The sequence below is a fragment of the Triticum urartu genome, chromosome 2 (genome assembly GCF_003073215.2).
Source record: "Triticum urartu cultivar G1812 chromosome 2, Tu2.1, whole genome shotgun sequence".
NCBI lineage: Eukaryota > Viridiplantae > Streptophyta > Magnoliopsida > Poales > Poaceae > Triticum > Triticum urartu.
In genome coordinates, this window is record NC_053023.1 from 142,857,222 (window position 1) to 142,878,662 (window position 21,441).

General features: G+C 45.0%; 2 protein-coding genes and 1 pseudogene across 2 annotated transcripts; 2 read left to right on the top strand and 1 right to left on the bottom strand.

The window, feature by feature from the left end:
* Positions 1 to 2,144: 2,144 nt before the first annotated feature.
* LOC125541289 (protein PELPK1-like) lies at positions 2,145 to 3,238 on the bottom strand. The gene has a single exon (XM_048704736.1). The coding sequence runs from the start codon at positions 3,212 to 3,214 to the stop codon at positions 2,456 to 2,458; it is 759 nt and encodes a 252-aa protein (XP_048560693.1). The 5' UTR covers positions 3,215 to 3,238; the 3' UTR covers positions 2,145 to 2,455.
* Positions 3,239 to 9,743: 6,505 nt separating this feature from the next.
* On the top strand, positions 9,744 to 11,020 carry LOC125535457 (annotated as a pseudogene).
* Positions 11,021 to 18,071: 7,051 nt separating this feature from the next.
* On the top strand, positions 18,072 to 19,337 carry LOC125535458 (E3 ubiquitin-protein ligase RNF144A-like). The gene is made up of 3 exons (XM_048698506.1): positions 18,072 to 18,400; positions 18,518 to 19,165; positions 19,259 to 19,337. The coding sequence occupies exons 1-3, from the start codon at positions 18,072 to 18,074 to the stop codon at positions 19,335 to 19,337; spliced, it is 1,056 nt and encodes a 351-aa protein (XP_048554463.1).
* The last annotated feature ends 2,104 nt before the right edge of the window (positions 19,338 to 21,441 follow it).

The following is a 21,441-nucleotide window of genomic DNA, read 5'->3' on the forward strand; positions in this document are numbered from 1 at the left end:
TCAAATGGGTAAATGTTTTCTAATAGTTCTAGATAAATGTATTTTTAGAAGAAGCTTAGTCAGCATGAACATTAATTAGTGTTGCAGGAGACATTCTCTATTGGAGAACTTACTCTTTCATATGAACTAAGCAAAATACTGCTCACAGATGAGATGCACAGGTCAACAAAAGAGGTGCTTCATAATTCATACTTAAAAATAGTCTCTGAAAAGGAGGCCCAAAAATACGTCCAAGGAAATTCCAAATGCTAATCACTGACAAAAAAATGTGAGAATCCTCAAAACCCAGTGACCAACTCATGTGATCATGGTAATACCTGATCCTGACCCCAACAGAAGGGGCAAAAGGAAGCCCAAAATCTGCCTTGATCAGTTTCTTTTGGTTATTGCTCGTCCACCTTGCTGTGTATAACTTGTTTCTCGTCAGCATACTGAACCACTTGCTTCTTTTATCCTAGGTGACGTTAACAATTAAACTGAAGCAAGGATAGGGAATTTGCACAAAAACATGCAAATATTTTTGCTCCATTTTTTCCAGCAAAGTTTGCCTACAAAGTACGTAGTAAGTACTACTTGTATACTAACCATGTCTTCATCTTAATCAACCGGCTTGCGAAAAATCGAATTGTTCATTCAATCATTATCACCACCTTGAGGGATTCATCACAAGTGGTTAGCAGGCGCTGCTGGAACCAGCCATTGAACTAATTCAGTAAGGTAAACTGAACCAAGGAGAACACACCAGAATCACAGACGAATTCAGTAGCAACAGCGGAGTGACGACGTTGTGTGCAAGACCTGGTGGCTCGGGGGCGTGAGTCCGTGGAGGCCATGAAGGCTCTCGTCGGCCGAGTCATGCGGCTGCTTTGGGTATAGGAGCGACATGCCGCTGCGGATGCCGATGGCCAGCGAGTAGTGCTGCTTCTGCGGCTCCGGTGCCTGGGGCCAACGCCCATCCGCCGCTGAAGCGCTCCTGTTTCAGAATTGGATCGGCATGCGTGTCCGCCGCGGAAGCGCTCCTATTCGTGCTCCCCGACGCCAAGGAGGTCCAGCCATGTCCACCACACTTCCAACCTATTCCTATCGGCAGCGATGGCGGGAGCTCGTGGCGCACGCTCGGTCGCCGCCCGGAACAGCCATGGCCCATGGACGACCATGAACCCGATCGTTTCTCGTCGTCCCTAGGAACGGCCTCCCCTGCCACCCTTGGACCACCGCACCTCGCTGTCGCAGCTCATCTCTGTCGGCGGCGTCGTTCCCGCGTCCCCCCTCTCCTTATCGGCGTCTCCCGCAGACAACGGCACCACGGTGATGTGAGGGTGGTCAGCAGCATAACATCGATTGGAGCTTCATCGATGTAGGCGCCTGAGAAACATGGAGGTGGCAGTGGGAATTCGAAGAAGGGGATTGATGCTGGACGTGTTTTGAGGGAGATCGGGAGGGCGGGGCGAGTGCGAGCGATGGGATCTGACGGTGCTGGATGGGTTAGATCGTTTTGCAATCTGCCACAGGGTTGCCATATGCATATTTCGTTTAGAATTTATTTCTTAAATTAGAAATTCTCAAAAAATATTCAGCATTAAAAAAACAAATTTTGGAAAATGTTTGGAATTCCAAAATTTGTTGCTATTTTGAAAAATATTCGAAACATGCAAAAATTTGCCCATTTTTTTAAAAAAATAGTTCAAGATTTCTAAAAAGAAAATGGAATTTCAAAAAATGCTCCAAATTAGAAAAATATTTATGTTGTAGCAAAAATTTCAAAATTTAAAATAATATTCGATTATAAAAGATACACATTTTCTAGAAATCTTATGAATTTTCAACACATGTTCCCGTCTTAAAAAATGTTTACAAATTCAAATAATCTTCATATTTTTAATAAAAAGTTGTTGTTTTCAGAAAATGTTTGTGAATTTTAAAAGATGCTCCCTTTCATATTTTGTTCCCATTTTTTTGATAGTGTACATAATTTTCAAAAACTATTTAATATTTAAAAAATTGTTCATGTTTCCTAGAATATTCAGAAACTTCGAACCTTAAAATCCCCTCGATTGAAAGGATTGAAAGGGTAGATTGAATAACCGATGGGCCTTCCTTGACGTACGATGACGTAACAAAACTCTTAAATGTCCTTGATCAATTAATGCAAAAATAGCTGCACAAATCCTTCACGCGAGGCGAAACCGAAAAGCTAAATATTCCTTTTTCGTGTGCACACAGGGTTTTGCTTGCACATATAATTCTCACTGATTTTAAATGCGTACTCTCCCGTTGCAACGCACGGGTATGTGTGCTAGTACGATCTCAAATACTCTCAATAACTCGACAGGTACGTACTCATGGACAGAGGACTCATAAGTCATGGATGACAGGCAGGCCACGCTAGCTCGTCATGGACAGAGGACTCAAAATATATCATGCACCATGCATGGAATCCTTCGTGGTTGAGTGATCATGGTTTTGGCTCCGCGGGCTTGGGCAGTGGCGGCTGCGCCGGCTTCGGTGCAAGCTCACTGGTAGGGAGTGGCGGCAGCTCTGGCTTCGGTGCAAGCTCACCGGTCGGGAGTGGAGGCAGCTCCGGCTTCGGTGGCTCCTCTGTCTTGGGTGGCAGCTCGACCTCTGGCTTCGGCGGAAGATAACCGGTCGGGAGTGGAGGCAGCTCCGTCTTCGTCGGCTCGTCTATCTTGGGTAGCTCTGCTTTGGGCGCAAGGTCGCCTGTAGGAAGAGGCGGCAGAGCCGGTTGTGGTGCGATCTCACCTGTTGGCAGCGGAGGCAGCTCCGTCTTCTGTCGCTCCTCACCCTTGGGCACTGGTGGCAGCTCTGGCGTTGGTTCCACGTCAGGTTTGGGCAGCGGTGGCAGCTCCGGCATCGGCAGCACGTCAGGTGTAGGCAACGGCTGCAGCTCCGGCAACGGCTGCAGCTCCGGCAACGGCAGCTTTGGCAACACGTCCGGTATGGGCAACGGCGGCAGCTCCGGCCTGGGCAGCCCGCCGGTTATGGGCAGCGGCGGCAGCTCCGGCTTTGGCAGCGCGTCGGGTATGGGCAGCGGCGGCAGCAAGTCCGGCCTGGGCAGAGGTGCCGGGAGATCCGGAGGCACCTCCGGCTCCTCCAGGTGCCGCGCCGCGTTGCTGATGCCGCCGCGCGAGAGCAGCAGCACGCCGAGGAGGAGCGCCGCAAGAGAGGAGGACATGCTGGCGATCTTGCAAGCCATGGCTGGCTTCACTGGACTGGTCAAGAACGGTGTGGGGTGAAGAGAAACGAAGGCGAGGGTGCAGCATTTATAGAAGGCGCTCGTCGGACGGAGCCGATCGATGGCGTGGCGATGCGTTACACCCAAGATCGATCGCCTGCGTAAGTGCGCTGCGTTTCTTCCGGGCACTTAATCCGTGGTACGTTTCGTGCTTGGCCCGTGTGACGCGTTGGAGAATCGGGCCAGCGGGGCCGACCGGATCGGTTGCTGCGGTTTACACTACTGCGACGTTGCCTGCGCAGAGAAAACCGCCGGGCGCGTATGGGTCAGTGTCACACAATCTGCACACGAAATTAACCTGTCGTCCGGTCAAAAAAGAAGAGAGAAAAAATGACCACAGACGTTCCAAGCGTCAAGAGGTGGGTCCTTAACCTGCTTTCGATGGATTTATTTATTATTACTGCGAGAGAAATTCCTGCGGAATCTGCGAATCAACTTGTGGTTGAGTTGGTTAGGTGCTCATAGGAGTAGGGTGTGCGTGTGTGCGTTCATAGGGATGAGATGAGTGTATGCGCATGTATATGAGCGCTTATATCTGTACTGATGCTAAAAAAAATTCCTGCGGAATCACATTTTTTTTAAGGTGCGAGGTCACGCCATTGGTTGCTTGAGACTGCTGGGCTGGTACGTTTCACGTTTTGGAGTACGAGCTAGTTCTACTCACTCCCGGGAGGCGGGAGGAGAGTGCCAGCATGTCCGTGCATCATGATCGCCAAGGAGAAAAACGTTGTTGATTTTTTTGTTAATAACGCGCAATGAAACATGCCTCGAGATTATTATTGACTTTCTTGTTGTTGAGAAAAAGGTTTTTATATATTTTGTTGTTGAGAAAAACGTGTTCTATCCAGATTTTATTTTTAGGGGTTACGCTATCAATCTCTTTTTTTGGGTGTAAACTTTTGATCTATTCGTTTTCAATTATGATAGTACATCCAACACCATAAGTAATACAAATTACATTAAGATTTGTAGACCATCTACCGACAACTATAAACACTGAAATGAGCCGAAGGAGCGCCGCCATAATCGTTCCTCCCTCGCTGGAGCCAGACACAACTTGTTCTAGTAGGCAGTCTAGAAATTGTCGTGCTAACGCTCCATAGTACCAACACACCAGAACAGTAATTGCCACTGATGAAGTAAAGTTTAGATCGAAAGGATCCAACCTGAAAACACATAAACAAAGACGAATAAAGACCGGATCCGAGTAGATCAACCAAAGACAACCACCGACCGAATCCGTGAGATCCACTAGAGACACACCTTCACACGCCCTCCGATGATGCTAGACGCACCGTCAGGACGGTTCAATCTGGTGAATAGGGGCTCCATCTCTGAAATGCTAAACAAAATGTCAACATTGGTACTGAGCTCACTGCCTCTCATTCTTGTTCAACCTATCATGATCGACAAGACTAAGGACGTGGTTGTGAGAGACAAATGGTCTGATGTCTTGGTTTGGGGCATCGATAGTGGCAGGCTGCAAGGCAGCACGGGCCGGTGGGAGACGCAGTGCAAGGGGACACTTTTGTGGCTACCATGGATGAGGTTATTTTATTATTTTATTATCTAAGGTTAATGAGGCTGAATGGATATAACAATATAGACCTATTTGCCTCCTTAATGTTAGTTTTAAAATATTCACGAAGGTTGCGACTATTAGGCTAAATTCGGTTGATGAACATGTGGTTCGGCCTTCACAGACAGCTTTTATCACTACAAGAAATATGTCAACTTATGACCTTCTGTCAGTGACCCTCGAAGAATTGGTCATAAATCTATGACCATTTTAGACCAATTGGTGAAAAGCTGTTCAGGGGGCTCCAAACCCTAAACCATTGCGACCATTTTGATCAGAAAGGTCGTAATTTCCTTACACGAAATGGTCATAAAGCAAACAGTGCTAGTCCGCTGCCTTATTTCTAGCTGATCATGACCAATATAGATGGTCATAGCCTTGTAGATTATGGTGGGTTGTGATGACTAGGCGCCATCTCATCAGTTTTGCCTATGTGTCATGTCCATGTGGCAGTTTTTGCCCTAGGTTGTGAAGCAACCTATATTTCTATCATTCCCAAAATTCCCAAAAAAATCTCATAAATTCTTTGGGTCATATCTTCATCAAATATGTAAAAATCCTTCCTTGCCTAGTTCAAAACTAATTCAACAATATTCATTTTTCTATTATGTTCACAATAACACTTTATGAAGGAAGTGCTATTTATATATTCTTGATTGCCCTAGCAATTTTTGGGCACTCTTTCCTATCCAAATCATTACCGCATGACAAAATTCAGCTCCATTTGCCTAGCAAATCTTCCTCGGCAAATTTCCAAAGTTTTTGTCCACCTAGAAGCATTGTGAAGGAAGTATCTTTTTTATATCTCTAAATGACATGAAATTTATACAGTTTCTTCATATGCCAAAATTATCACCCTCCTCAAAATTGCAGATCAGTCAAATCATCTATGTGAGCCCAGGTTCAATTTATATTTTATGGCCAAATTGGCACGTTGCAAAGCAAGTGTTATATAGACCCCTCCTATTACCCTCAAACTTTTTGGGCACTCTTCCATACCCAAATTATTGCCACATGATAATATTCATCTCAATTTTCGTAGTAAATATTTCTCGGGAAATTTCCAAAGTTTCTACCTCAAGAGAAGCTTTGTGAAGTAAGTACTAGCTAGGCTTACCCAAATGATCTGAAAATTTACGAGCGCATGACCATACCTAAGTAACTTACCTACACCAATTTTGAGCTCATTTCATTCATCCAATCTCTCTCACTAGTTTTCCCAAGTTTCTGTCCATAGAAGAGCATTGTGAAGGAAGTACTACTTTGGCAGGTCCAAATGGTATCAATTTTCTACAATGCTTTCCTATGCCCAAATAACCATCCTCCACAAAATTTCAGCTCAATCCATTCATTATTTTGAGCCCAGCTTCAACATTCATATTTTTGTCTAGCGTGGTACTTTGCAAAGCAAGTACCACCTAGGATCCTCCTTTTGAGCTAAAAATTTGTGAAGACATTCTCCTTAGTAGATGATCATCCTCAGCCAAAACTCACGCCCATTGGGCATGTGCATTTCCCGTACCGCTAATCAAACACTTGGCTGCTAATTCATGTTTGAGCATCGATCGGTCTCCTCGTGAGAATCTTATGTTGTAATTTTCTTCCTAGCACCAACCTGTGGAGTGCCCAACCCACTAGACATTCCTAGGCCGCCCAGAACACATGGCAACATTACGGTCACGCGGTGACCACGCGACGGGCATGCGAGTTTACGCGCTCTAGAGTTGGAGCCCTCGGCCACCGCCCAAACCTCGACGTATCGCCACCAAACCATGTATTTATGATTAAATAGGTCCTTATGTAACTAGAAATGATTTTTGGAAAAAATAAATAGCAAACTTTGAGGCAGCTGCAGTTCAAATTTGACCCGCTTCCAACTGAATCGGCGGAAATTTGTCTTTTTCACGAGAGGTGGATCAAATTTTTTTTACACCCAACCATTTTGTCAATTGTGCATTAAATATGGCCTAATATTTTATAAAAATGATTTGGTCCAATTTTGCAACAATTATTTGGTAGTTCCTTCACAAAAAAACCTCCTTTCGGGCACTCGAAAAATGGAAAATGGTTTTTTCGTCCAACGAAAATGAAAACTTCCTTAGGCAACATTGTTTGCCATTCCAATATGCACCCTTGTGCACAATATGAGATCATTTGAACAAACTATGCCAAGAATGTGGCCATAAGATTGATCATTTGGATTGAAAGCCATGAATCTTCACACATGATAGCTCATTTCTGAGAACACTTTTTTAAAATAATTATCGTATTACAAGTTTATTATTTTTCCCGGAAACTTGGTCATATATAATGACACAATGCGAAGGTTTTCCAATTTTTTGATTTTTTTGAATTTTTTATGCCCGTTTCAAAATGCGGTCAAAACGGCGGGAATGACCGTTCCTAGCTAGTGGTTGAATCTTGAAATTTTTTTGGTGTTTCTCTGATTAAATAGATACTTATGTACCTATAAATGATTTTTGGAAAAAATAAAGAGCAAACTACGAGGCAGCTACAATTCAAATTTGACCCGCTTCCAACTAAATCGGCGGGAATTTGTATTTTTCACCAGAGGTGGATAAAAACTTTTTACACCCAACCATTGGGTCAATTGTGCATTAAATATGGTCTAGTATTTTAGAAAAATGATTTGGTCCGATTTTGCAAAAAAAATTTGGGAGGTCCTTCACAAAAAAACCTCCTTTTGGGCACTCGAAAAATGGAAAATGGTTTTTTCGTCCAAAGAAAAAGAAAACTTCCTTAGAAAACATTGTTTGCCATTCCAACATGCACCCTTGTGCACAATATGAGATCATTTGAACAAACTATGCCATGAATGTGGCCATAAGATTGATCATTTGGCTTGAAAGCCATTGATCTCCACAAGTGATAGCTCGTTTCTAAGAACACTTTTTTAAAATAATTGCCATATTACAAGTTTATTATTTTTCCTGGGAACTTTCCCACATATAATGACACAATGCGAAGGTTTTCCAATTTTTTGATTTTTTTTGAATTTTTTATCCCCGTTTCAAAATGCGGTCGAAACGACGGGAATGACCGTTCCTAGCTAGTGGTTGAATCTTAGAATTTTTTTGGTGTTTCTCTGATTAAATAGATACTTATGTACTTATAAATGATTTTTGGAAAAAATAAAGAGCAAACTACGAGGCAACTACAGTTCAAATTTGACCCGCTTCCAGTTGAATCGGCGGGAATTTGTATTTTTCACCAGAGGTGGATAAAAACTTTTTACACCCAACCATTTGGTCAACTGTGCATTAAATATGGCCTAGTATTTTAGAAAAATGATTTGGTCCCATTTTGCAACAATTATTTGGGAGGTCCTTCACAAAAAAACCTCCTTTTGGGCACTCAAAAAATGGAAAATGGTTCTTTCGTCCAAAGAAAAAGAAAACTTCCTTAGGCAACATTGTTTTCCATTTCAATATGCACCCTTGTGCACAATATGAGATCATTTGAACAAACTATGCCATGAATGTGGCCATAAGATTGATCATTTGGCTTGAAAGCCATTGATCTCCACACGTGATAGCTCGTTTCTGAGAACACTTTTTTAAAATAATTTTCATATTACAAGTTTATTATTTTTCCTGGGAACTTGCCCACATATAATGACACAATGCGAAGGTTTACCATTTTTTTGATTGTTTTTGAATTTTTTATGCTCGTTTCAAAATGCGGTCAAAACGGCGGGAATGACCGTTCCTAGCTAGTGGTTGAATTTTGGAAAAATTATTGTGTTTCTCTGATTAAATAGATACTTATGTACCTAGAAATGATTTTGAAAAAAATAAAGAGCAAACTATGAGGCACCTGCAGTTCAAATTTTACCCGCTTTTTGCTGAATCGGCGGAAATTTGTCTTTTTCACGAGAGGTGGATCGAAACTTTTGACACCCAACCATTTTGTCAATTGTGCATTATATATGGCCTAATATTTCATAAAATTGATTTGGTCTAATTTTGCAACAAATACATGATAGGTCCTTCACAAAGAAACTCATTTTGGGAACTCAAAAAATAGAAAATGAATTTTTCATTCAAAGAAAATGAAAACTTTTTTAGGCAACATTGTTTTTATTCCAAGATGCAAACTTGTGAAAAATATAATCTCATTTGACCAAACTATTTCAAGATGCAAACTTATGCAAATATATTCTTTTTTTTTAATTTCTCAGGTCATAAAATTGCTGACATGATTTTAACACATTATTTTTAGTCAACTACGACCAATTTAGATGGTCATAACATCATACTGCATTATGATTGGTCCATAGACGTGGCACGCGGATCGTGCATCAAGCACCGTTGGATGCTCGCTGATCCAATGGTAGTCCTCGATCCTTCCACACCAACCCTAGCTCTATCCTTGTGGTAATTTTTCATCCACCCCCCGCCTCCTTTCTTTCCCACCGAACCGCTCGAACCCCTCTCTCTTCCTCTCCCTACGCGGCCACTCTGCTCTCGCACCCAACCCTAGCTCCCGATGATGAGCCGCCGCCCACCATCTTCCCCCACCGTCTGCCTGCTTTGCCGCCGCCCCCACTGCCACCATCGACGACCCGCCGCCCCCATCGCCCCTGCCGCCCCCTCCGCCCTCTACTCCACAGCTGGCGCCCCTAGCCTCTCCTTCTCCCCTCTGGATCCCAGATCCATTCGACCGCGGCGACCACCTCCTTCCACGGCCACCGTGCCCTCGTTTCCCCTCTCCCTACTTAATCCGCACACTCAACCCCGTCACCGCCGCCGCCTCTCCCCATACCCTCGTCGTCTCCTCTCCAACGAGGCGTAGCTCGTCGAGGTAAGCACCGGTCGCTCGAATCCACCGCCGTCCCCTTCCCGTCTCGATCTAAGCCTGAAGGATCTGTGGTTGATTGCGTCCGCGCAGATGGCCTCCGAGGCGGCGAAGGTGCCGGTGCCGCAGTCGGTGAACTTCAAGAGGAAGAGGGGAGAGCTCTGGGTCGCCGCGAAGAAGAAGAAGGTCGCCGACGAGAAGAAGAAGGACGCGGAGAACACCAAGGTCATCTACGCCCGCGCCAAGAAGTACGCCGGAGAGTATTAGGCCCAGGTCAGAAACGCTCGATCCAATGCCCTTTGCTCGTTCGTGGATGTTTATTAGATTCTCGCTCTGCAAACTTGCTACGCGCGGTAGTACCACTGATTAGGTTTTGCCGCGCTGCCATGTGGAATTTGGACTGTATTCAACTATATGCTTTGCCTTCCTTCAGTCGATAGGTAAAGGCTGATCAGAGTTTACCAGTTCTATATGCGAGATTTGTTCATACCTGTCCATTTTTGTTTGCTTTTGTGCTGTACATTACCGCGAGTCCACTGATATCTATGTAGAGTCGTGTTAGTTTTGTTTAATTCCTTCAGATTCTGTTTGTTTTGCTGTAGTCCAACATATGTACCACTACCACATAGGTCTAATCTAGCTCGATTAATTATTGACATGTTTGTGTTTCTGCCCGATGGAATGCTAATCTGGGTGTTGTGAGCAGGACAAGGAGCTGGTGCAACTTAAGCGTGAGGCCCGGATGAAGGGTGGGTTCTATGTCAGTCCCGAGGCAAAGCTGTTGTTTGTCGTCCGTATCCGTGGGTAAGGCATCACTTGCCACTTGATCATTGCTATCTGCATTGATTTAGATTTGTGTGCACATGTTTTGATGTTAATTTTTTGAAATGTTTACTGCAGTATCAATGCTATGCACCCAAAGACCAAGTAGATCTTGCAGCTTTTGCGTTTGAGGCAGGTGGGTTGATCAATTATTTGGTCCTATGAATGCACAGTGTTGGGTTCCTCTTTGTCGTACGCTAGTTGATCCACCTTTCCTTTCAACGGGGTTACTCATTTGTTCTATGCCTCAATTCGTTTGGTATGACACGTGTGTCATTTGATTTATGCCTCAATTCACATCGATTCCTTTGCTTTGACACATGTGTATGTCTGGCTGATTGAATCCATAGGTCAGAGGTCTCGTGAAGGAGCACAATGACTCCTTCAACTACTTCATCACCAAAGGAATGGAGAACATCGTCAAGGCAAGTGACCGACCCATCCATTTTTCTTAGGCATGAAGCTGCTTTCCAATTATATTATATATGCAGATACTACCTCCTTTGCTTGTTTCCAGTGTTGCCTTACATGTGCTCTATTGCCCCTAATTGACTAAGATGGCTTGATGCTAATATCTTTGTTATTAGTTAGTAGTTAATGTAATTATCTTCATGTGTTATCCTTAGTATTGAGACATGTGAACACACACACTGTCTCTGAACCACTTCTTCTCTGTTTACCAAATTGCAATATGTAGGGCTTCCTAGTCTGAATTTCTAGCGACGACTAATTCATAGTTTCAGACTGAATCTCCATTTGCCTCTGATCTAAGCATGTGATTGACAAAAAGTGCCTTTTCCTAATTTTAGCGTTACTCTAAAAGTCTGAACCTGTTTGAATCACAACTTTCCTTTGTTTTCATTACTCAGGGACTTTGAAACTTCCCTTGTTATTTAGCCTCATATACTGGATGCTACTCGTTTACTGTTCAAGCCCAATTACCCAACCGATGCTATAGTATAGGGCTCATGTTGATGCTATATTATAGGCATGTTAGTTGTCTATATGTAATCTAACTTGCACAGTGTGTGTGTGTGTGTGTGGCATGCAGGGAGGTGGTGATCAGGTGAACAACATATCCCTGGAAGACCTCATGTGCGCAGTGGGAGCCGGAGAAGGAGGGCTGCTTGCAAACTGCGACATCTTCATGTACAGGTTATGTCCCGGTGTCCTCCTTCTTCCTCCGTTGATTAGCTTATGTCCGTGATATTGTTTGGGTCTGTGGCACACTTCCTTCATTTAGGTCTCCCTGGCAAAGGCAATCTAAAACACACTTCTGGCTCACGTAGTATCATGCTTGGATCTGTGCACAAATTCACAAGTTTGGATGCATCATAGAACTTGTGGTGATGTTGTTTAGAATGCAGCAAGCAATAATTATGTTGTCATTCTCTTGCACTCTGCTATGCAGCTCTTGTTTACCTTAAATGCAACTATTGGTGCACTTGTTAAATGCCATTATTTGTGCTGTTTGCTTCCTTTGCATGCATGGTTATACAGTTTGGTGCCCCCATGGCCTGAAATACATTGAATTGTGGGCCTCTGCTTGATATCTTGTTGCTTAGGATTTTGTTTCGGGGTTTCTTAATGCACTCGTGCTTAATAGACTGCACCACAGAGGTCACCCTCATATGGATAATGAATCATTATCCTTTTTCTTGTATACTTGAGATGTTCCTAACAAATAATTTACTGGACAAACAATCTTGTTTGCAGTAAGAATTCTAGCATGCCAAAATCTATTGTCTATGTATGCTTTGGTTAATATGGACCTGAATGTCAAGGGCTAGCCAACCTGCTTAGCTAGATTAACATAACAGAAACAGTACACAACCAGCCAGCTTGTGTTTGCATTGCTGCCACATCGGCTAGCTAGATGCGATTGCCTAAGGGCTAGTCAACACATTTTACAGCATTCTGTGTTGTAGCCAAACACTTGCTCTGTATTCTGAATACTCTAAAAAACTCCGTTAAATTAAAACCATGGTATTGCGTACCTGCCAACTAAATTACCGCAATTTTTAATACTTTGTTTTATTTGATACTTTGCTGTTAGATTTACTTTTATTTTGTTCCTAAACATTTTGTTCTACAATGTGCAGATGCTGGCCTTTCATTCAGGACAAAAAAGTGGGATGAAGCATAGTTTTACCTCATTGAGCTAGTTATGGGAGTAACAGAACTTGTATGTGTGCTAGTTCTGGGAGCTACTTCATTGAAATAATGTTGATCCTTTTTGTGTGTTATATGATGTAGCAGAACTTGTAGGGCTCCTGTGATAGACTTGGGCTGTATGTGTGTTATCTGATTGTAAACTTGATGCTGATCACATTTTTATGTGTGTTATATGATGTAGCACTTTGATGGATGATAATATTTGAAGTATTTTGTGTGTTTTCTGTGTGCCAATTTAAATACCAGGTATTTATTTGCGTGAAATAAAAAAATGAAGATTATTGCCCTGATGGCTAGGACCCAGTACTAGAACCTGACAATGGGGACCCACCTGACTAGTGAACCCAATTTAGAAAAAAAGAAAAAAAATGAAACTGTTGATACAAAAAGGCCATGGGCCAAAAATAAAAAGGCTGCAATGTTGGGCTTGGTCCATGAAGCTGACAAACAATTCACAGGAAAAATAAATATAAATGGGTTGAATTAATGGGCTCGGCCCATATAAACACCGAATTGGACCGGGCTAATTCTTGTGCCACATCAGATTGCCACGCTGGATGCCTACGTGGGCTGGGGAGGTTGCTAGTGACCAAAATGCCACAGTAGACGTATTTTGGTCATAAACGTCTTTGACCATTCCAGAAGAAAGGTCGCTATAGTCAGTTTATGACGGCCAGCTTTTGACCTTATGTTTTTGGTCACAAAAAGGTCACAAATAGAAATTTGTGACCATTCAGTGACCAATAGTGGTGGTCACAAGTTGACATATTTCTTGTAGTGTATGCAAGGCAAACACATCCTAGATAGAGTCGTTATCCTTCATGAAATAGTCCATGAATTACACCGGAAAAAGTTAAATGGGGTGGTACTCAAAATAGACTTTGAAAAGGCTTATGACAAAGTCAAGTGGCCTTTTCTTCAACAGACTCTCAGAATGAAAGGATTTTCTGCAGAGTGGTGCGCTATGATCCATAGCTTTGTTTCTGGAGGTAGTGTTGCCATTATGGTCAATGATGACGTTGGACACTATTTCCAAACAAAGAAGGGATTGCGACAGGGTGACTCGGTATCGCCCATGCTGTTCAATATAGTGGCGGATATGCTAGCGGTCATGATTGAGCAGGTCAAGGTTGATGGCCAAATTGATGGGGTAGTAAATCATCTAGTTGATGGTGGTCTCTCTATACTTCAATATGCTGATGATACGATTCTCTTCATGGATCATGACCTCGAGAAAGCAAGAAATCTGAAACTGATTTTATTAGCATTCGAGCAACTCTTGGGTCTAAAGATCAATTTTCATAAAAGTGAATTGTTTTGGCGAGGCTCAAGACGAGGCCCACCTGTACGCTGAACTGTTCGGATGCGGGTTGGGTCAGTTTCCGATCACATATTTGGGGATACCGATACATTATCGGAGACTCACAAATGCTGAATGGAAACACGTCGAGGAGAGACTGCACAAAAGACTTAGCAGTTGGAAAGGTAAACTGTTGTATCTGGGTGGAAGATTGGTCCCCATAAATTCAGTATTTAGTAATATGGTACTATATATGATTTCCTTCTTCTAGTTACCGAAAGGAGTTTTACATAGATTGGATTGCTTCCGATCAAGATTCTTTTGGCAAGGAGATAGTGAGAGAAAGAAATATCGACTGGCTAAACAGAGTGTGGTTTGCCGTCCCAAAGACCAAGGCGGGTTGGGCATTCATGACCTTGACGTTAAGAATAGGGCCCTCCTCGACAAATGGTTGTTTAAATTACTAACGAAAGATGGTGTATGGCAAACCTTCCTAAGGAGGAAATATGTGGGTTCCAAGGCGGTATCCCAAGTATATTGGAAGCCTGGGCATTCCCACTTTTGGGCAGGTCTAATGACTACGAAGAAATATTTCTTCTGCTATGGATCCTTCTCGATTAAGGACGGCTCGGAAATTAGATTCTGGGAGGACAAGTGGCTAGGAAATGCCACACTCCGGGAACAATATCCGGCTCTATACAACATTGTGCGCCACAAAAGTGATACTATCCCACGGTAATGGAATCATTTCCGCCAAATGTGACGTTCAGAAGAGACTTAATTGGACCCGGACTCCAATCATGGAATATCCTGCTCCAACGGTTGTCCACGGTGCACTTGTCACATGGGTCTGATGTATTCCGATGGAACCTCCATGGGAATGGACAATTCTCAGTGGATTCTATGTATAGAGCGTTACTCCTGTCTGATGTGCCAGTTGTTAATAACAAGAAGATCTGGAAGATGAAGATACCTCTGAAGAATAAAATCTTTGCATGGTATCTTCGTCGCGGAGTCATTCTTAGTAAAGATAACCTTATTAAGAGGAATTGGCATGGAAGCTCGCAATGTGTATTTTGTCACCATGAGGAGACAATAAAACATTTATTCTTCCAATGTAAATTGGCTCGTTCCATATGGTCAGTCATCCAAATAGCTTCTGGCTTGTATCCTCCCTGTAGTGTTGCTAATGTATTTGGCAACTGATTACATGGGATTGATCACGGGTTTAGAACTCTTCTCAGGGTGGGAGCGCTTGCCGTTATTTGGTCGCTTTGGCTATATAGAAATGATAAGGTTTTTAACGATAAAAGTACTTCTCTGTTGCAGTTTATCTACAGATGTACCGGGACTCTTCGTTTATGGTCCTCTCTACAACGCGTGGAGAATCGAGACTTGTTTACGGAGGTGTGTACACGATTGGAGGCTACGGCGAGGGATACTTTTACCCAACATGGGTGGCAGCATGATCTAAGGATTGGCCCCCCTCCACATTAGGCGTTATACGGACTCTACATGTTTCGTTGTAATTTGCCGTTTTATTTTTCTTTTGTGTGAGAGGATCTTATTTGACTGTGTGCAACTTAATTATGCAGAGGCCGGGTGTAATGCTTAAAATCTTTTAAGTAATAAAGCGCCCCTTCGAAAAAATAGATGGCAGCCGTCTAGTTCCCTATCTTCCACCGAGCATTGCAACGATGAAATCTATGAATGGGACCCGCTTGAGTGATCGCCCATTCACCTAGCAAGGAGGAGGAGGAGGAGTAGGAGGGAGAGGTAGAAGATTACGAAGGGGACATCAATATTTTCTAATCAAATATTTTGTGGGAAAAGTAAGCATGTGATATTCATTCCCTCCAATCACTATATATGTACCCTGGTTGCTCAGATTTGTGAGATAGCTCCGACAAACCGAAGCGAGAGAGTAGATTTTAGGATTATGAAAAAGATAAGTGCTTCTTACCACTGGTATTAAGACATCTTTTGTGCCTAATGTACAACTGATAATGTTTTTTCTTTTAAACCTTGGCATGCACCTCTTTGCCGACGTTGGGTGGCACCATTGTGCCACTCTGGAGGGTTCACTTCAATTTCCTCTCACGTTGCCATGCACATGCATTTGTGCTAATCTCCATTACTTACAAAGAACGTAAGATTCTCATTTCACCTCTCCTTCGTCCAACCTTTTTATATACGCCCTCTTCCCTTTTCTTCTTTGATTTTTTCAACCATCTCTGGTTTTTCTCCCATCGATGTTCCTAAAATGAAATCGATTTTCCCACGTTTTCTTAACTTTCCAACTTTACATAGATGACAAATTTACTTTTGGTCGCGCATGGCAAATTTATTTTATTTGTCATGGCAAAAGTACTTCCCATCCATGGCAAGTTTTGCCTTTTCCATTGTTTATGGGTTTTTTTGCTTATGTAGACTGTTTAATATTTCCTTTAAAAAAACATGGCAATTATTGAACAAGATGGCAAAATTTTCCCTTTTGTTTTGCCACATGACGGCATTTTTCTAGTCCACATTTTTTAATCATTTGATGCATATAGTAAAAATACCATACAATTTTAATCCATATTTTCTTGCAACCATGTACAGATGCAAATTGCCATGAACTTTTTCTTTAATGCTATTTCGTATAAAAATATCATTTTGACCATGATGTCAAATTTTGCTTATAAAGACGATGACATTACTTTTGGTTTGAACCATTAGGATTCTGTAGTAGTATCTTGTTTTTCAATATATCTATCACGGAAAAATTCATCTTTTCATTTCTTCGGACATTTGCAATTTTTGTAGCATGGCGAAATCTGTACTTTATTAGTCACAAACTCACAACCATAATTGGGGTTTTGTAGTCACAGTAAAAACTGGGTTAAACTGAGCTTTATTTTTTCTTTCATTTAGTTATAGCAAAAAGGCATGTAGTGGACTATACGAGGGTGTTCGCACCGGGGCAGACGAGACTTGCCTGCTCCCCCGGCGTGTGCCCATCCGTGCTCCCGCGTACGTGTCTTGATTTGATTGGAACAAAATAAGGCCCGGCCCCACCCACTTAAAATCAGGGAGGGGGGGGGGAGATGATTAGATTACAAAGAAAAAAGGAAAAAAGACAACCGTAGGGTGAAGTGGGAGCACGGATGGGAGCATGGGAAGGGAGCAGGCAAGCCGGATCCCACCGGGGCGCTCTCGAACGAATTCCTTCCATCTATGCCCTCTCCCAGTATCAAATGAATTGTTCGATCTGAGGCTTTCCCAGACAGAACGTTCGCGTAATATCGGCATCCAAGTAGCAGGATTTAAAAAACATCTATCTACACAATCACATTGATATGGACAGTAGAAAGTCATGAACTAACGTACTAATCACTAATTGTCCTAGTAACATAACTAGTAGCAGCAGGGAAGTGTGGCACAAAGTGTGTTCGACCTCCTTAGACTAAATGTGCAAGGAACGGCCCAAGTGGACGCATTCTCAGCTCGGTGGCTTAGGGAAAGAAAGAAGTTCACTCGAGCTAATAGGAGAGGCTTTGACACTTTAGTCAACGCAGTGGCATGGATTCTTTGGAAGCAAAGAAATGTCAGGGTGTTCAACAGGATGGACCGGTGTCTCTCATACCCATCTTGGTGCTGGCTGAGATCGCAGAATGGCGAGCTGCGGGGATAGGTGTAGGAGGTCTACAAAGATTTGTGAGAAGTTATCTTAGGATGCATCGGAGTTAGGTGTTGGAGTATCGATTCTCATTTGTTCGATGCGAAGACGGGTTCTTGTAATTAACTATCTTTCCTTCTATAAAAATATTATACGTCATTGTTGTACTTAAGAAAAACTAGTAGCAGCGGAACGTGCATGGGATCAATTAATAGTGAAAGCCACGCAACGACGACACGATTCATCACGTTCATTCCACAAGGAGACGACCAATCTTTTGCCTCCTTGGCATGGCACAGGACCCGATGGATCATAATTCTCCACCGGCGACGAGTTTCGAGGGGTTCCGTTTCACGCGGATACGTGCACGCGCGCGATACGCGGATATAGCTCAACCTGAACCCAGATCCAACCGAACCAAGCACACGACTAGCACACGCGGCGACGGAGTGGGAGAAGCGCAATGCCGTCCGCCGGGGCCGTCCCCTTCACGGCCCTTCTTCTCCTCGCCGTCTTCTCCGCCGAGGAGCAGCCGTTCAAAGGCCTCGTGCCCGAGAGCCGGAGCGGGGCCTTGGCCGGCAACAACGTCACCGCTGCGGCCGGCGCGGCGGCCATGTGCTACCGAAGGGGCGGCGCCGACGAAGAGGCCAACCCGGGCAAGACGGTCCTCGACGTGTCCCCGCTCGCCGTGTGCCCTTCTCCTGCAGATGAGAAGGGTCTGAGCGGGCGAGCAAAGGCATGGTGCTGCTGGGGCCTCGCCGTGGCGATGACGATGGTCGTGTTCGTTGTGTGGTCAGTTTTATTTACTCCCCTGCGCTTGATTCATTCGTAATCGTACTGCGGCACGGAGCGGAGATGTATTTGATCGGCGCAACGAACTCAATTCTCAATATCACCTCGTGTACCCAGGCCAGAGACGTTCATCGTATCGCCCATCGACCCCATGTTGACCGGTGTTGACGCGTCGGTGGTCGACGGCGACGGCGACGGCCACCGCGAGCTCTTCGACTGCGCCATCTGCATGGAGACGGTGCCTGGCACCCTCAAGTTCAGCGTGGGCTCGTGCGGCCACGCCTTCTGCTCGGGCTGCGTCGCCCAGTACGTCGCGGCTAAGCTGGGCGAGAACGTCGCCCGCGTCAAATGCCCCGACCCCGGCTGCAAGGAGGGCGCCGTCGAGCCGGAGAGCTGCATGGGCATCATCTCCTCGGACCTGCTCGACAAGTGGGGCTTCCTACTGTGCGAGTCTTTGCTCGGCGCCAAAAGGGTGTACTGCCCGTACAAGGAATGCTCGGCGCCTCTTCTCGCCGATGGTGAGGCCGGTGCGGCAGCGATCGTGGAGGCCGAGTGCCCGCATTGCCACAGGCTGTTCTGCGCCCGGTGCGTCGCTCCGTGGCACGCCGGGGTCGGGTGCAGGGAGTTTCAGGAGCTCGGGCAGGACGAGCGCGGCCGGGAGGACCTCCTGCTGAGGAGGCTCGCCGGACGGCAGAGGTGGCAGCGGTGCCCCAAGTGCAGGATGTACGTGGAGAAATCGGAAGGATGCAACTACATCAAATGCAGGTACGGATCAGATTACAACTCCTGACAGATCGCTCACTGCTGTACTTGACAAATGTGAAATGATTTGCGGCTCCCTTGTTTGATTTGTTTTAGGTGTGGAAGCAGCTTCTGCTACAGATGTGCATCCAAGGTGTCCGCGCTAACCCATTACTGCAACAAGTGCAAGCGGTAGCGAGTTGCTTGGTTATGCATCCTGCATCCAAGGGGCCTTTCCCCAGTCACCACCAAGGCACAAATACCGAGCTCTATTTTTTTAACCCGCTAGTACAATATATCGCTTCATCTTGGTCATGTTTATCTCAATCGCACGATGGAAATCTAGGCATGATAAACTTTACTTAATCAGGTTGTACAGAAGTACGAACATTATCTCCTGACTCGATTCAGCTTTCAGTTGTGCTTGTAAATATGCGAGGTTTTTAGGCATCATGCTCAATATCTGATCTTCTGGTTTATTTTATTTTCAAAAGAGGATGACCCTCGGCCTCTTCTGCACCACCAGGGCGACGCATGCAACAATTTTATTAATTATTCATCAAGACCTTACAAAGTACATCAATAAGTCTAAGCCCATTATCTCGGCAATATCTCTCGCTACTCCTATCAACTTGATCAAGGGGTGCAGATTGTTTGAGCCGTATACCTAGACCTCACACCAAAGCCCAACATAACTGAAGGCCCCAACACCAAGCCGCACTTTCGGGTCTGGGTGACCCACGGGTCCGGCGCACTCTCAGTGGTCACCACATGCACACGATGCAGAGGTTGCCGCCGTCGTCTTTCATGGATCCATCTTCAAAATATGTACCTAAGCATCGACCTCGCAAGGCCTATAGTCGATGCCACAACTGCGCCCGACAACGCAACCTCCTTACGTGTGTCCATCATCACACATTCGTCGTCGAGACCTTGCTGTGCCATGCCTTCGAGACTCCACGTCGTAGATGCGTTTCATGAAATACCACTCCACCGCTGAAACCGTCCACTGGTCCCTCGAGCTAAAGAGCACCTCCAAGAATAATGCCCTCAAGGGAAGAACGACACAAGAGCACCACCGTTATCCGATCGACTGATCTAGGTTTCCCCGGAGGTAGCGGATAGAGGTTTGGAGCTTCTCCACGGCGATGCCTTCAAGAAAAGGATGGCGCAGAAGAACGCCACCATCGCCGGCCTTGGCAACTAGCCGAGAGCAGGGTTTTCACATGGATCTGCTTGACGAGCCTTAGTCCAGCATCTTGTGCACCAGATCACTTGCTACAACGCTGCCACCCCCCACGGCACATATAGGTCCAAACCAGATATAGACAGGCACGTCCCGCTGCCGTCGAACCGCCGGCCATGGCCGCCATCACCGGGCCGCTGCCCCGAGCTGACACCAAGGTACCCCAAGGCCCCAACCGCACCAGATTTGGGATGATGCTCAGGCAACCGCTGCCGCCATAGCAGGGTCTCGGCCAGACCATCCCTCCGTGACCCGAACATGCGTTCAAACCTGTCTAGGCACTGACGCGCCATCACCCAACCGTCGTCATGTGCCACACGACTCGAGCATGGAGAGGAGCAAGTCCCACCGGCACCTATACGGACTAGACTTTGCCCGTGGCGCGAGCTTTCGACGGCGAGGGGGGGGGGGTGGAGCAAAGATGACCTAGTCCCGGTGGCTAGGGTTCGCCTCCCGGTCGCTCGCGGGAGTGGCACGAGAGGGACGCGAGGGGGGAAGAGAGGTGAGGTGGGCGTGGGAGGAAAGATCCTTGTGGCGCCGGCAGCAGCGGCGCTAGATCACCTTTCGCGGGGGTAGGGCCGGGTCGCCAATTGGTTTCGAGACTTACCTGACAAATCTTATTGGCAATTCGATCTTCTGGTTCTTGCGTTTACATTTCTTTAGAAACTGTAGAGATTGTTACTATTTGGTTGTACATATATATAGCGTACATCAAAGTTGGCATGGTGTAGTCCCTGAGAAATACTCTCTTCGTTCCTAAATATAAGTCGGTTTGGAGATTTGAATAGAAAAACTACATACGGATGAATATAGATTTGTTTTAGAGTGTAGATGCACTCATTTTAAGTCCGTTTTATAGAATCTCTAAAAAGATTAGATTTAGCCATTTAGGAACGGAGGGAGTACTCTAGTTTGCATGTCAGTCGATGTCACGTGTGAAACTTTCCATATTTCAATGGGTGTGAATCCAATAGTGAACAACACAGACTCTATCACAGGATTTTTATCGAACATGTAGACATACACACTTGCCGTCCAGTGGAAGGTCATACGA

Excerpts from the sequence above, each read along its gene's own strand:
- LOC125541289 (XM_048704736.1), bottom strand. The coding sequence starts at position 3,214 with ATGGCTTGCAAGATCGCCAGCATGTCCTCCTCTCTTGCGGCGCTCCTC.
- LOC125535458 (XM_048698506.1), top strand. The coding sequence starts at position 18,072 with ATGCCGTCCGCCGGGGCCGTCCCCTTCACGGCCCTTCTTCTCCTCGCC. Across the intron at positions 18,401-18,517 it reads ATGGTCGTGTTCGTTGTGTG|GCCAGAGACGTTCATCGTAT; the intron begins GTCAGTTTTATT and ends TCGTGTACCCAG. Across the intron at positions 19,166-19,258 it reads TGCAACTACATCAAATGCAG|GTGTGGAAGCAGCTTCTGCT; the intron begins GTACGGATCAGA and ends GATTTGTTTTAG.